This window comes from Eptesicus fuscus, chromosome 22 (assembly GCF_027574615.1).
Source record: "Eptesicus fuscus isolate TK198812 chromosome 22, DD_ASM_mEF_20220401, whole genome shotgun sequence".
NCBI lineage: Eukaryota > Metazoa > Chordata > Mammalia > Chiroptera > Vespertilionidae > Eptesicus > Eptesicus fuscus.
The window spans coordinates 1,989,145-2,006,012 of NC_072494.1; the positions used below are offsets into that span (position 1 = coordinate 1,989,145).

Consider the following 16,868-nt stretch of genomic DNA (forward strand, 5'->3'; position numbering starts at 1 on the left):
CTTGGTCGGGGGATGGGGGGTGGGAGGGGTTCTCTACCTTCCTGTTTTGTTCCCTTTAATCCCTCCCATGTGGACGTGTGTGCTAGAAAACGCTGCTTCGCTGGGCTCCTTGACGCAAGGGAATTTTTCTTTGGCATCTACCGTGCATTACGGGCTGTGATGGGCTAGGAGAGCAAGAATGAGCCATGGTCAAGGCCACAGTTCACACTGGACCATTAACACAAATGCCATTGCAAGGGTGTGATCTACAATGGACTTCTATTCGCCTAAGCCCGTGGTCAGCAAACTGCGGCTCGCGCGGCTCTTTGGCCCCTTGAGTGTGGCTCTTCCACAAAATACCACGGCCTGGACGAGTCTATTTTGAAGAAGTGGCGTTAGGAGAAGTTTAAGTTTAAAAAATTTGGCTCTCAAAAGAAATTTCAATCGTTGTCCTGTTGGTATTTGGCTCTGTTGACTGATGAGTTTGCCGACCACTGGCCTAAGCCTCTTCAGTCCTAGGCCATTTGGAATGCATTATGCCACAACGTTACTTTTCGTCTTTAATTATTAAATGGACAGAGTATGAATTAGAGTAAGATGAAGCCAAGTTCACAAATGATGCCAAACCCCTGGAGGAAGGAGTCCCCGGCTGCCCTGCGCCCCGCCTCCCCCGGCCTAACCCTTCCCTTCCGGGAGCCACAGCCGCTCCCTACCCTGCGCCCGGTATCCAGGCGCTGCGGCTGTTTTTCTTGATGGGTTTCAGTGACAGGACAGTCAACATTTTATTTTCTGAAAAGTCTGAAGTACCAACAACTGTACTTTTAGAGCTTCTTCATGAAAGGCAGGAGTGAGTATGGTTTTCTTTGCCTCACTCCACTGCAGGAAAGCGGTGGCCCACGAGTCTTCCTTGGCGAAGGGAAAATGATGCCGTGTCAGAGGTTAAAAACCGGTATGAGATTAAACCGACTAGAATGCATGGCTCCCCCTAACAGAGTGATGTGAAAATCTGGCCTACTTAAGTCTTACAAGATCGGGCATGATTCGTTAAAAAATAAAATAAAATAAATTGTAAGGAAAACAGTATATTTACAGTCAGCCCATGCCCAAAATGCTGCGACGAAAATGAAATTTGAAAATTGAATGAAGAGAGTTGATTATGTAGATTGCGAGGCTCAGATAATTTCCATGTGATGAAAATTACAGTATCAGTTCTTAAATTAATGGCAAGATCAGTCATCCCCATTCCCAGCGCCGGTCCTTTATGAGATTATCACCGAGACAAGAGAAGATTGACCGAAAGATTAGCGACCCTTTCATCCCATCACAAAACACAAGTGGCTTAACTTGTCATCAGAAAATACACTGATCAACATTTCCACCAACACAGCCCGGGAACACGGCTGGGCCCGGCTCTCCGCGGCGGCCGGGCGTCCCTTTAGCGATTATCTGGATGCACTTAGGAAGCGGAGACGAGGAGCTGCTGGCCTGTGCCCCTCAGGGCTGTGCCATCTCCAATGCGAGGGCCAAAAGGGACAGACAAAATGTTGCTGAGCCCGGCCAGCGTGGCTCAGGGGTTGAGCACTGACCCATGAACCAGGAGGTCACGGTTTGCTTCCTGGCCAGGGCACAGGCCCAGGTTGCAGGTTCGATCCCCAGTGGAGGGCATGCAGGAGGCAGCCGATCAACGGTTCTCTCTCATTGCTGTTTCTATCTCTTGCTCCCTCTCCCTTCCTCTCTGAAATAATAAAAAATTTTTTAAATGTTGCTGAAATGAATATGTGACATAAATACTTCATTTAAACCAGTCTCCTGCCACCCATGGGCTCATGGCCACAGCATCCCCCGACAGCGGCAGCCGGGGGAAAAGGTTGTTGGGTTCCCGCATAAGCAATTCAAGTATTTTAATATTAAAATGAGCACATCTGCTCCTCACCTGACTTACCACGTGTGCTACATGTAGGTCATGTCTGTTGTTAATCTTATCAAACCAGAGCCCACACTCCACAGGAGGGCAGCGCAGTGCCTGACCCACACTATGGTGTCAATGAGCGACTAAAACCCGCAGTGCGTGGAGACTGCAAAATTTGCATAGATATTAAAATTAAGCAAAGGGAAACTTCATAGATAGCCATCTTCCCTGTGGGCTGAAGGCCCAGACCCCATCTGGCATGCAGGAGCTTTATTGGTGCAATTCTTACCAACGGACTGGCTTCACCGGGGCCAGCGAGAGGCAGATGTTAATTTTTTTAGAAAATCATGAGTAGTACATAACGCCATGTATTTCTTAAGTGATTAGAAAGTGGTATTTCTATTCAATATATTAGAGAGTTGGACTTGATAAGCTGGTAGCTACCTTGCCATCTCGTTAGAATAAAGTTGGCTGTGATCATAAATGGAAGAGGTCTACAATCAACCTGTCAATGGCCTCATTAAATTTGCAAAGAGGCACATTCTTTCACAGCTTCATTTTCAAGTGACCATTTCTTAAAAGTTTTCTATTGTGGTGAAATAGGTACAACCTAAAATGTAACATCAACCATTTTTGATGGACATTTTCAAGGAAAATTATACTACCCTGCAATTCAAGGTCATTTCTTCTCTCGCTGATACATTATTTTTATCAGAAGACATCTATAGGATATATTCAAATAGTCCAAATATCTTCATACTGTAAGCATTCCATACATATAACATATATGTATATTACATGTACACATATCCTGCAATTCATACAGGGACTTACTTTGTGACGTGATTCTCTACTAAACGTGACTATTAAAACCGCTGGCTTTCCTTCTTACCCGTTTCTCTAAGTTGTCATCACCAGTCTCCGGAGTGGGGGTACCAGCCTCTGAAGGAGGTTAAGTGTTACCGCCGCTGCCAAGGTCTGCTGGGCGCTGTTACTCACCGCCCGGCTGCTGGGGCCATTGAACTGGCGGGGCCTTGAGAACAGTAAGTGCGGAGCTGAGCTAACACTAGTGTCTGTTGACAGAGCGGGGACGTGAAAATCTATATCGTTTAAAAGACTTCAGAGAGAAAAACGCAACCGAAATTCACACCCTCTCAAGGAACTAGCACGTCGCTCCCGGGCTAGGCTGCGGCTCTGACCCACAGCCCTCGTGCTCCGCCGTCCTCCCGGCCTGGCCGCCCCGGAGAGGGCCAGCAGCCAGCCGCCCCTCTCCGCGGAGAACCCTTCATCCTCAACGACCGTTAGGGGCTCCCCCTCTGCTGGGCTCCAGGCCGACGGCCCAGTCCTGCCCGGCTTCCTCGTCCCGTTTGCTTCTCCCTCTCCACGCACACGTGCCCCTCTCGGCCTCCGCTCGAGGCTCTCCACGGCCCCTCGCGTTCACGGTGCCCGAGCAGGACAACCTGCTCTGTGCATGTAACCGATTCTGAACGTGATCCACACAACACTGCTTTCCGGTTCCTACAACAGCAGCAACTCCCCGCTGCCCCATCCCGGTGTTCTCGGGAAGTCAAGTGACCTGCTCACGAGCAAGAACTGTGGGTTTAACGGCGGGAATGGTTTTCCCTCCTGGTCAGTGACACGCTTCCCCGCAGCACAGTGAGCAGGTGTGGGTCATCATTTCCCTTAACAGAGGCCGACTCCATGCAAACAGGCAATTTTAAGACAAAACAAAACGGAGCAAAAGCATCCAGGTGCCCTTCTCGGGTGATTTGGAGGAATCCCCTGGTCTGGCTCAAACCCGTGACGTATGGGACCTTCTGACAACCCCTTAAGAACAGCAGGATGCTGGCTGCAGGAGAACGTGCGTCCCGCCAGCCACGCTGGAAAAGCAGACTTGATTCGGAGGCACGTGTCCCAGCAGGCAACCCGGCTGCCTGGGCCCATGTCGTAAGTAGATTAAAGGGCAGCCACTTCCTTTCCTTAAAAAGTCAAATGTCTAGTGTGTGCCTTAAATAGACTCCCATCATGTTTGCCTGCATAAGCCCTTTGCATGAACTCGATGTGTATGGACTTACTAGACAAAAATTAATACTGCTTCTCGAGTTTATTCTAAATATTCTAGCTCTCTGTCCTCATAAAGCTTACATTTTAACTGAGGGGAGAGAGAGGGTACAAACACATACTGGAAAGATCTCTGTACAAGATGGCGCACGTACCCAGGTCCAATGCCAACATGCAACACGGACAGTGTCCAAAGCTTTGGGGGAAGGAAAGGCCGGTGATGCGATAGGAAGACCTGGGCCTGGTGCCAGCCGAGTGGTCCAGGAAGGTCTGCCTGAGGTCACGAGAGAAGGGAAAGGGATCCCAAAGACCCTGAGGTGGCTGGGAGCTTGACTAATGTCAAGGAAAATAAAAATAATAATAAGACAGAGGGCCTCAAGTATGAGAAATAAGGTCGTAATGATAGACAGTGACACAGGACAGGTGGACGAGGCCTGGACCACGCAGACCTTCTAAACCATGAGAAGGGTGTGTGGTTATTGAACCCGTAAGAGGCCTTCGCCTGGGAGAGGGGATGCGCGTCTCAGAAGCACAGGAAGCAACCGTCACACCGACATCCTGCTTTTTGGGAAAGCGCTCTTCCTGGTTTCCTAATATTGTAATTGAAATATCAGTGCATCGTGGGTTTCTATACTCATCAGAAAGTATAGTTTTCTTTAAGAAACAGCACAATAGTCACCTTTTAGTTAACAGAATTAAATAAGAGGGAGAAGTGGGCGGGGACGGCCACCCCAGCTATCCTGTGTAGTTTTCACCCTCAGATCTGACGGCAGGGCTCACCTCTCGCTTAAGACTCAGTCCTGTGCTTCCAGCTGACTGCCAGGCAGGCAGGCCTGGGCCATGCCACACACCACGTCTGACACTGAACTCTGTGTTTTTCCTCAAAATAAATTATTCTCTCCCAGGAACCACAAAATACGTGGGGGGTAGAGTGACAGCTGAAAACTAACAATCCGATCACTCCAAAAAACATCAAGTCGGGATTCAAACAAAAACTAACTCCATTTGTTTATTTCTTAAGTACAGAGAAGGTGTAGCATTAAAAATGATGATAAATAAAGAATAAAACTGTAAAAAATTTTAGGCAATTTGTAACATAACTGTCCTTTATACATCTATGCAGCTTACTGAAATATTCAAAATTACTCTTAAAGGAGATCTTTCTTACTACCTAAAAAGATGTGAAGCACCAGCGTGTCCTAACAAAACGACGCAGGGGTTTTAGACAGGAAGTGAAAGCCTGCTGCATTTATCAGCTATGTGAACGAGCCCGACTCTGTATTTTAGCTCTGGTATTCATGGACTGTGCAGAGAAGTCAGTGAGTAAAATGTATCATCACATACCTACAGAATCAAAATAGAGTGCATGACTTATTAGTCCAGAAATAATAAAAGCCTCAGCAACTAAAAAGAACGCACAGACGTGATGAGGGCAAGGGTGGGGCCTAAGACAGCATCCAAATACAAGTCCAAATATCCCAATTAAATGTAAATGCAAAATGGCTAAAGTTCTCTATTAAAAGACAAAGATTCTCCAAATTGAAAAATGACAAAATAATAAGACGTACCTCTATATCACATGACAATTTAAAAATAAAAGAATCGGCCAGGCAGATGCAAAGCCCAAGACTGTTTTAGATTGATAAATGGTAAAATCCCCCCAAAAGATAAAATTGTAGGAAACTGAGATTGTAGAAAAGATAGCATTTAAAATATTTTTAAATAGTATCGATGGGGAAGTCTCATAAATCTCTCTGTTTAACAACGAGAAAATATCATTTCTGTTTAGGAACATATTAAAGATGGTGACTATTCTCTTAAAATGACATATTGAGTAAAAGCAATAAAATAAATCAAAACAGTCCATCCTTTAAGAGAATATGAAAGTGCCACTGTAGAAGAGATAAGAGGCTGGACTGTGAAATGCAATTACATTTTCTGCTATTAGGGCAGCAAATACACTAAAAGGAGTTTCCTTTTGTGTGTACGTAGCATGTAAATATCAACATCGATATTAAATGAACATATAAATATGCATGTGTATTATACACATTTAAATTGCCTATTTAAAAAATACTAACATAAATCTATATTATATGAAATGACTAATTTATACAATTATCCTTAATTGGACATGAATCAAAGTTACTCCTGTCATCGTTATAAAAGAGAAACTGTCGTGTCACTAACAGCAAGAAGTATGTCACCCTCGGTGTGTCACCATTAGTCAGCGTCTTCGATGTTTGTGTGGGAGAAGCTCAAATAAAAACCAGAGTTTTCAGAGGAAACAATAAGGAGAGATTAAAGGCTTTTCTGTGCACTATGAGATTATGATTCATGTTTCCAGATATTTGAAATGAAATGATTCCTTTACTGACTTATAACTAGTAACTAAAGGTCAGATAGAAGGCAGAGATTACTCACACACGTTCAGAAAATAACCTGACATGTGTAACTATGTGCAAGGCCTTCACAACATCCACTGTGCAGCTCCAGGGCATTAGACATGTAAATTACCATGTGACTGTGATACGAAAGGCATTCAAATAACATGTAGTGTGATGTGTGATTACATGGAACATGTACATGTTATTGTATGTCAACAAAATGTGGTCAGACACTAAGATACATGCTATAATCCCATTTTTAATAAAAATACGGAAGCATAGACTAAGACTGAAACGCACTTGGAAGTGTTGGTGACTCAGTGGAAGGATTTCAAGTGATTCTGTTTTTTTCTCTATTAATTTCCTAAAAATCTCTGTACTTCCATAAATCCTTCGATAGCTCGGTCCCACTGAATTCTTGCTCTGTGCTGGCATTATCGTCCTTACCCCTATGGGGAAACTGAGGACCAGGGGTTCCAACACCTCACCTATGGTTTCCTGAGTAGAAAGTGACAGAGCCTAGGTTTGCACCTTCCTGGTTTGGTACAAGGATGTGAGCCACACCCGAAGCGATCCACAAATGAGACCTGAATTATCGCCCCTGGTTTTCCCAGCGCTGTAACAGCTCCATGAAAAACGAAAGGCCCCGAGAGGAAGTTAAGGGTTGCCATGCTTGGAGCTGATCGCCACGTTCAGCTCTGGCCCCCAGTGAGCACAGGGACAGGAAGCCATGGGCAGGCAGTGGGTCCACAGCCAGGTGAGAACACGGCTTTGCCCCAAGACACGAGTCTCTCCCAGACTTTGAATTGTGTGACTTTCCTGTAACAAAATCAGAAGGTCACGTGGTGGTGCTGTCCTCAGGAGCACTGAGAAACTTCCTGCCTGAGAAGCAAATGACTGAGGGGGGAAAATTATAGACCATTACGGCATGCTAATAAACCAAATGAGATAAACAAACACAAGGCGTGGGGAGGAAGAAAGCACACGCACGCGGCAGAGGATGGCGATAAGAGTAATGGACGGCGCTCTCCGCGGCTAAAATTGCACCGGCTGAGCCGTCTGGGAAAATGAGCCCTCGGGTTTGCAGGTTTAAGGGGTTCTCGCGGAGCGTGTTCAGTGTGGGCAGCTAGCGCTGCGGGCAGCTGCAGCAGGCTTCTAAGTGTCTGATTAAGGTCTCCGCAACTACAGCGGGGACGGGAGACCTCCGCGCCGCTCCCACAAAGGGCAAGATGCAGGTTAAAGTCCCAATTTCCTCCGTTCCTCAGCCTAACATGTAGGTATTAATTAAGGGAGTAAATTAAGATATGCTTAGCTAAATTCTTAGTTATGAAAGTGGAGCCAAGCCTCTTTATTAGGACATTATTCACGTCGACAATGCTTCTTAATGAACTATTTTGTGCTTTCATTCAACAGTCCTTTTATTTCATATAAATTATTTAACATAAATGGATTTTCACAGCAGAATCTGATTTTAAATCTCTAAAACAATCAACGCCAGATACCAGAGTAACTGAATAGGAGGAAACATGAGATGAGGAACAATATGAGGGGTCTACGCAACCAGGAGAGATAAGAAATACATGGGATCGTGATGGGGAGGGGAGGGTAAGTACCAGGAATATCATCCATAGAATTAAGTCTCCTATTTTTTTCCCCAACTTAATTTCATCATGCAAATTGCCTACTAAAAGCCATCAGGCTGGGTGATTTTTGTATTCCATTGTTTATAACTATAACTCCACCATCTGTTCTTCTATAAATGATATATTGAACATCAAATCAATGATGATTTTTTTAAATACATGTCTTCTTTTAGACTATATCTCCCATGATTCCTTACCAATTTGCTAATGAAAGGGAAAAGTGCATTGTCCTGTTTTTTATTTTTTAAATAGTCTGTGTAATAAAACAAAACAACTCACTTTGTGGAAAACAGCGCAGAACAGAACCCAGACATCTTTTCCAAGTGAAGTCTATCACCGTTTTGTCATCTGAAAAGCAATGATGCTCCCCCAGCAGGCGTGGCTCAGTGGTGGGTGTTGACCTATGAACCAGGAGGTCACGGTTTGATTCCCAGACAGGGCACGTGCCCGGGTTGTGAGCTCGATACCCAGTAGGGGGCCTGCAGGAGGCAGCTGATCAATGAGTCATCACTGACGTTTCTATTTCTCTCTCCCTCTCCCTTCCTCTCTGAATTCGATAAAAATGTTTTAAAAAAGCAATGATGCTCCGCAGATAATATGTGATAAAGGCAGTAGCCACACTACAGTAATACATGTGCACTGCAGCATGATCCACGGTGGCGAAGACACGGAAACAGCCGAAGCGTCCTTCGACAGAGGACCACACGGACATGTGGTCCATGTACGCAATGGACCACCACCCAGCCACAAGGAAGATCAAGTACAGCCATGGGAGACAACATGGACAGACCGTGAGAATATCATGCTGAGTGAAATGCCAGACGGGAAAAAGTCAGAAACCATGTGACTTCACTCACAGGTGGGATATAAAACGTGAACAACCAATGAACAAACGAATACTCATAGACAGACAACAGTATGGTGGTTACCAGAAGGAAGGGGGCTGGGGAAAGGGGGTCAAACATACGGTGACAGGAGGCGACGGGACGGTGGTGGGAAGCGCACACTGCTATGCACAGGCACCCACGCTCCCTGAAGCCCGCTCACCCCATTCTGGTCCACCCACTCGGGCACCGGGCCTCCCACGTGGGTTCCACCCGTTAGTGCCTGGACAGGCGGGCGATCGGGAAGACAGCCAGACGCCCACTGGACGCCCGTTTGGAAAGCAGCAAAGCCCGGGCCCTGATTTGCTCTGGGCACCAAAACCATGTTTGCCAAGGTCTGAAGACCACTGGGCTCAGAAGACAACGGGGCTGATTTCTTTGGTTCAGAGTGTTCGGTTTTCTCACAGGCAAAGGTAGCTCTTGCTAGCAAACGCTTCATTACTATCTTCTAAAACATACATGCTCTGCATCTACAGACGTGGTCTTCACATGCGTCTGTGTTATTGCACGGCACTTGCTGACCCGCGATGCATCCGCAATGCCGGTTTGATGCCGGAGACTGCGCACAGATTCCTGCATCAACAAATCGCATCTGTCTGGTCCCACATCTCTTGGGCCCCTTCTCAACGTCCCCGCGCCAGCACGTAATCTACAGCAACCACCTGTCAAATGCGGAGAGGAAAGAGAGCGGTTGGCCCTCAGTGCCCGGCAGGGCTCGCCGAGACAAGGCAGAGCTGTCCACTGGGATGAGACTGGGCAGGGCCAGGCAACACACCGGAGCTTTTTGGAGAAAGGAGAGAATGTGGCCACAAAATAAATAAAATCACAGGCATATCATTCATTCCAATTTGATGCATAGAGTAGCAAGTGCTAAAAAAAAAAATCTAATATCTGGCAGGCCGGTGTGGTTCAGTGGTTGAGCGTTGACCTATGAACCACGTTCGATTCCTGGTCAGGGCACATACCCAGGTTGCGGGCTCGATCCCCAGTGGGGGGCGTGCAGGAGGCAGCCACTTGATGGGTGTTTCTCTCTCATCGATGTTTCTATCTCTCTATCCCTCTCCTGTCCTCTCTCTCTAAAAATTAATAAAAACATATTTTTTTAAAAATCTAGTATCTCGCCCTTGCCGGTTTGGCTCAGTGAATACAGCACCAGCCTGCGGACCAAAGGGTCCCGGGTTCGATTCTGGTCAAGGGCACATGCCTAGGTCGTGGGCTCGATCCGCACTAGGGGGCATGCAGGAGGTAACCGATCCATGATTCTCTCTCATCAATGATGTTTCCCTCTCTCTCCCTCCCTCTCCCTTCCTCTCTGAAATCAATAAAAAAAAAAAAAGTATGTGTCTATCATTAAAAAAAAAATCTGTTATCTGTTTCTTTCCATCTCTCTCCCCTACCTCTCCCTCCCCTCCCCCCTCTCTCTCTCTCTCTCTCTCTCTCTCTCTTCTCTCTCTCTCTCACACACACACACACACACACACACACACACTTTGCTGCCAGGAAATTTCTGAGCAGGAACGGAAATGCTGTCTTCCACTCCGTCCTTAACATCCCCCGCTCACTACCCCTCCGCGTCCTTCCCGTAGTCAGCGCCCGCCGCCCCGCAGCCACGGCCACGAGGCCCCTGCCCGTGTGGAAGCAGGAACGGTGATCGCGCTGCGAGGGAATTACAGGGGAGCCGTGCTGTGTGAGGACAGCAGGCAAATTGGCTCAATCACTCCCAGAACAACTGGGTCAGGTAGATGCTGCGATGGCCCTCATCTCAGAGGACAGGGAGGCAGAGGGAGATGAAGGCACTCGCTCCAGGTCACGCAGCCAGTGAATGGCAGAAGCAATCGTGGAGCCCAACTAGTTGATCTCGGGGCTCGCTCCCGGCCAGCCTTTCTGCGGGGAGAGGTCACCCCGATGCTCTCGCTGTCTCCTTCCCTGAAACCCCCCCTCAGTGACAAGCAGCTGCTGTAAAGGGGGCGTTTCCTTCCTTTGGCTGAGAAAGCGGAACCGAAGCTCGCCTTCCTCCGGGGAAGCTGCTGCAGCCACTGTAAACCCGGACTCGACAACCACACGTCACTCCAAGGAGCAATAAAGTTGGTTTAAAGGAAGGAAGGAAGGAAGGAAGGAAGGAAGGAAGGAAGGAAGGAAGGAAGGAAGGGAAAAGAACCAGAGCCAACACTGAACTGTTATAAACATTTCAAACTAAAAAAGAGCAAAGCAAGGGCGGACGGCTGACAATTACGCAGGAGTTTAATGTGTGTGTCACGTGGGCCTGGAGAACGCTACGATCCGTCTGATGTAAGTAACAAGGGCACCTTTCTAGAAACAGCCTCGGGAAACCGGGGGTTAACCCTTCTCCTCCTTGCTCGTCAATGAGCATTTTATTACATATGTCTGCCCCGAGAATAAACCGCTGACAAAGCCGCGTATTCTAAGTGTGGGAAGAAGCAGCAAGAAAACACATCCTTTCAAAGAGATAACCTAACGCTGTATTTTTTAAAATCTCTAAATTCTGGCACGCACGTCCCTGGATGAAATAAGCAGAACACAGAGCTTCCGATGCAGCGCACTGCTGGCGCCGCCCTCGTGGCTGTGCCTGTGGCTGTCACCTGTGCGACCGTCCGCCCATCTCTCTGTGCTCCCCTCGCCCGCTACCCCTCGCCATTCGGTACTGGAATTGGCTCCGGCCTTAAGTTCATCGGCTGCCTGCTCTTAACCCTCTCTCATGTCTGTTGTCCACTCTGGAGGGACAGACCCCTCTTCTCTTTCTCCCCTCCGTCGCTTGTATGTTCACCTGTAATTCTGTTTCTCCGGGAGGCCCGGGCACACGCTCCGGGTGTGGCTCTCGTGGCTGGCTCTTCCGGCGGCGGTTGGCAGTGACTGAATTGAATGGCTGTGTGAATGATGGCTAATGGTTAGGGCAAGACGAGTGTGTGATCCTTCCCCTGCCACTTGTCACAATGGCCGGCACATAGGAGGTCTTCCATGAATGTTTGGTCATCAGTGAAACTGTACAAGCAAATATTTCCCCTCTGCACGTCTTCCAACGTGGGAGACTGACGTCTCTCAGCAGTGCGAGGCACATGTGGAGAGCGTGAGGACACCCGCCTTCTCTCGGAGCGCTCACCCTGCGGAGGGGGCTTGTTTCCAGCCGCGGAGCGGACGCCCAGGGGCGTTCAGGGGGCGTGCTTCAGATACACACCTCAGACGCACACAGTGGAAGCCAGTCGAGGATTCCAGATGCTGAGGACTAATTCAGGGTGTGCTCTGTATTCTTACAGAATCTGAGCTCACCCCTAATTTTCCTTTGGGATCCATGACCAGGCTTTAAGACCGCGACCAAAATGCCTTCCCATGGGCAGCATGTTGGTAGGTAAGGTAAATATTGGTTAAGCGTCAGCATTCATCACCCCAATTTCAAAAGGACAAAGTCTGAACCTGTCTAAACGGGGGGAGATTTTAGGCTCAGAATCCCCATCCTATTTCAAGTTCCATACTTTCATTTATTTACTAGAGGCCCGATGCACAAAATTCGTGCAAGGGCCTCAGTCCTCGCAGCCCCGGCTTCGTCCAGAAGGTCATCGGGATGGTCACTCTGCTGTTCGGTCTAATTAGCCTATTAGCTCTTTATTATGTAGGATTTTTTTTTTACTGTGAGCTCCTACTAAGTGCCAAGTGTTTAGAACAAATTCGCTAAAATTCTTGAAAACCTGCCTAACAATGGGCTGCCTTGACTTGCCTCCCTTTTTATTTTCACCCAGGACGTTTTCTGATTTATACCGTATTTTTGGTCTTAAAAAATTAGTCGTGGAAATCTGAGCGCAAAAATATTTATTAATTAGGACAGTTCAACATCTTCAGGAATGGCAAAAATAAACAGCAGTTATGGAACACCTGCCTAAGAGATCCTGGAAATAACTGCTTTGTGCTTCATTAACCAGTATAAACACATTTGCCAGTTTAAATCCCTGCTGAATTCAGAGTCTCCAATTAGTACGAGGATGGATTTGAACTGCCAAGGGAAGGCACTGCAGAGAGAAAATTTCAGAACCGCCTTCTGAAGGGCACTCCTAGGGGTCAGATGCTGGTGCTCTAAGAAGAGCCTGAGTTCTCACCCATGAACTCTAAATTTGTGTCTACTAGATCATTTCAGACTGCTTCTTTGCGGATTTTTACTCATCGTTGAGCAGCATTCACCGCAGTGCCCGGAATCTGGCCGTTTCAAGGACCCGGGTGGGAAGGAGGAAGAAAGGCAGACGGGGAGACGTGAGACAAGGTCTCGGGGAAACGCCCCTGGAACCTCAAAGGAACCCCAGCCCCGTGTGTACCCGCAAATGGCGATACGTCAGTGACTCCTGAGCCAAACCGAAGCAGACCGCTGTCAAGCCCAAGCAAAGGAGATTTTCTTGAAAAGCCAAGAAAATCAAAGGAAAGAAGTAAAACCTTTCTAGCTGCTGGTCAGAGACCGGCAGGAAATGAAGCTCTCCGGAAGGCGGTCTTCGGGAATGATGGAAGATTACTGGTCATGACTGTGGCGACCGGTCCAGGCCATGGTTCCCTTACCTTGCGTGGATCTAGTTTAACATGAGGCTATTTATCTTTTCTCCGGACGTGGGATATACCAGAAATGACACACAGGGTCACGTGACCAGCATTCTAGAAGCCACACTGAGCAATCTGTAATGCGCTTAAGTAATCATTTAACATTTTCCGCAAAGTCTTTCTCATCAGTGAAACGAGGAAACAGATCTGAGTTGTCCATTTCACCACAGAGAGACTCAAGGGCAAGATGAAGGAGCTCTGGTAACCATTCGCCGGCAGACTAACAAGCACGTAGCCCTCAGTGGGCACCAGCTCTTCTAGGAGGTGGGGCACAGTTAGTGAAACCCAACCCAACCATCCCTGCCCCCGCCCCGGACTTCATACTCCGGTGGAGAAAGACGGACCATAACCGAATCAGTGAGTGCCACGCAGAGTGTATCACCGTGAGCAGGGAGGCCATGGAGAGCGAGGGAGGGGCTGGGCACAGTTTTCAATGGGCGGCTGGGGAAGGCCTTGCTGAGCTAGGAGGAAACTGTGCAAACTCTGAGAAAGCTGGAAACTCCCTGACAGATGCTGAGCGGGGAATCCTTTGGAAAGGATTCTTCAGATGTTTTATTAAGAAGAGACTCTATGGGCAGATCCCATATTAAAGTTTTTCTATCTAAAAAGAAGGAAAGACTTAGGGTTAGGGGTAGGACTAGGGCTAGGAAAAAAAGAAAAAATATATCTATAAATGATAGATAGATAGATAGATAGATAGATAGATAGATAGATGATGATAGATAGATGATAGATAGATAGATAGATGATAGATAGATGATAGATAGATAGATAGATAGATAGATAGATAGATAGATGATAGATAGATGATAGATAGATAGATAGATAGATGATAGATAGATAGATAGATAGATAGATAGATAGATGATAGATAGATAGATAGATGATAGATAGATGATAGATAGATATAGATAGATGATAGATAGATGATAGATAGATAGATAGATAGATGATAGATAGATAGATAGATAGATAGATAGATAGACAGATAGATAGAATAAGAAAGAAAGAGTCTACCAGGAAAAGGCAGAAATGTGGAAACCGGGTCAAGACTACTGAAATGATCCAGGTGAGAGAGAATGGTGGTGACTTAGCAAGGTTGGTATGATTAAGTGGTGACAGGTAATGATTCTGGATATGTCTGAAGGCAAAGTCAAAAGGACCTTCTAATTAGGTAGGAAAGGTGAGAGAAATGACAATTTTTTGCTGTCAGTGAAGGAGTAGGTAATGATGACCTCAAGAAGAATAGGTTTTAAAGATAAGATCATAATTTGGATTTTCAACATGTTAAGTTTGAGATGCATCTTAGACATATAAATGTACACAATCATTATTAAACAGTGACATTTCATGCTTTTTCATGAATAGATTGTGAGTATTTTTCCAGATTGTTAATGGTTTCAAAAATAATTTTAACTGTTGCATACTTTACCACTGAATGGATTTTCCCTACCTTATGAAATGTACAATGTTCAAAATAAACTGAAATCACTATATTGGGCAGTTTACAAAAATAAGCTTATACTATTGTCTCACTAATTTGAGACAATTAATGTGGGGGGAATTAATTTGGGAAATCAGGTTGAACGAAAAGTGGTTTACAAATTTAAAGATGTATACCCCCTAAGATGGCATGTTAAATGTTTCCTTTGAGGTTGTGCTTGACCCCAATCGATGGTTTCACAGTCCCAGCCTGAAGTCTCTCCTCATAGGCCCCGTTAAATAATGCTCTAACAACGAGTAAGCTCAGAGATCTCACCTGGATGTACTATGACAGGTTCATATTAAACATCTCATGCTCACATGTTCCCCCAAAGCACACTTTATGAGTTTCTACATTTGTTTCCTCTTCTTCAGTTGAATTACATCAGTAACAGAAACTCTTCTGTACCATGGTGTCATTATCCAAACTATTTTAAGAAAAACTTTATAGATTTTTAAGAAAATTAATTTGGGCACCAAACTCAATTTGTAGGATGTTTAACTGTTTCCATACATCTTTTAAAGCAGTAAAATTAAACACCCTTTGAGATGATTCTAATATAAAATATTTAAAATTTTTTAAAAAACCACAGCTGTACTTTACTCATACTTAAGTATATTTCTAAGAAAATGTAAAATCTTGCCTTACAATGTGTAAAGCGAGATCATTTTTCATCGTGCAATCAGACATCAGTGGTACTTACAAAGCAGTTCTTATCAGGGTTTCTTTTCCAATGTTTCTTGTCTAATTTCTTGGCCGAAGTCGAACGCAGAGTTGCATGAGTCTGTGTTCGAGGATTTAAAGCCAGGATACTCTAAAGACAGCATAAACAAGATATAAACATATGTAAATATGTTGGTATTAAAAATAAATAAATAAATTTATCTTGATATTACCCCCACAGACCCAAAGGCAGACATACACTATGAATATTGCTTTCCCCTTCTGCTACTGTGATTCCACAATAAACTTACTGCATGTAATCATTTATTAGGTGACATCCTAGCTCAGTGGTTGGCAAACTCATTAGTCAACAGAGCCGCAGTTTGCCGACCACTGTCCTAGCTGAGTGAAAAACCACAAGGACTGCAATGACAAGTTTGCTCAGGGGCCTTGGTAGTAGATCTGAACTGGCAGAAGAAAGAAGCAGCAAACTTAAAGAGGGATTATGCAATCCGCTGAACAGAAGGAAAAAAGTATGAAAAGAAGTAAGAAAGCCTGAGAGATATGTGATGCACTGTTAAGTACACCAAAACACGGTAATGGGGTTACCAGCACAGGAAAGAAAGGAGGTGAAAAATATAAAAAGTAACAATGGCTGAAAACTTCCCAAATTTTATTCTAAAAACAGAGAAAACATTAAACTGTACATCCAGAAGCTCAACAAACGTGAAGTAGGATAAATGCAAAGAGATTCACACACAGACACAGTAGCAAAAATGCTACACGTCAACACCAAAAAGAACATCTTGGAAGGAGTAAGAGAAAAACAAAAACGACTCCTCCTGTCCGGGAGAGCACCAGTCAGTTGAACAGTTGACTTCTCGTCCACAATAGTAGCTGTCAGGAAGTAGTGAGGTGAGATTTTCAAAGTATTAAAAGGAAAAAACTGTCGACCAAGAATCCTAGACTCAAGGCAGAAGAACAAAGAAGAAACAGACTTGAGCCCTGGCCAGGCAGCTCAGCTGGTTTGAGTGACGTCCGGATACGCCAAGGTGGTGAGTTCTAGCCCCAGTCAGGGACCAATGAGTGCATAAGTAAGTGGAACATCAAATGGATCCCTCCCTCTCTCTCTCTCTCTCTCTCCTCCTCTCCCTCCCTCCCTCCCTCCCTCCCTCCCTCTCCCTCACCCTCTCCCTCCCTGTGTCTGTAAAAAGTGAATTTAAAAAATTTTTAAAAAGGAATATACTTGAACAACACTGCACTATC

General features: G+C 45.8%; 1 protein-coding gene across 1 annotated transcript in view; it reads right to left on the minus strand.

Moving 5' to 3' along the window:
• DPYD (dihydropyrimidine dehydrogenase) overlaps positions 1-16,868 on the minus strand; it is a 370,484-nt gene that overhangs the window by 335,091 nt on the left and 18,525 nt on the right. The window contains exon 2 of the mRNA XM_008147316.3: positions 15,643-15,753. Within this exon, the coding sequence (XP_008145538.2) occupies positions 15,643-15,753 (111 nt within the window). The remainder of the gene's footprint in view (positions 1-15,642; positions 15,754-16,868) is intronic.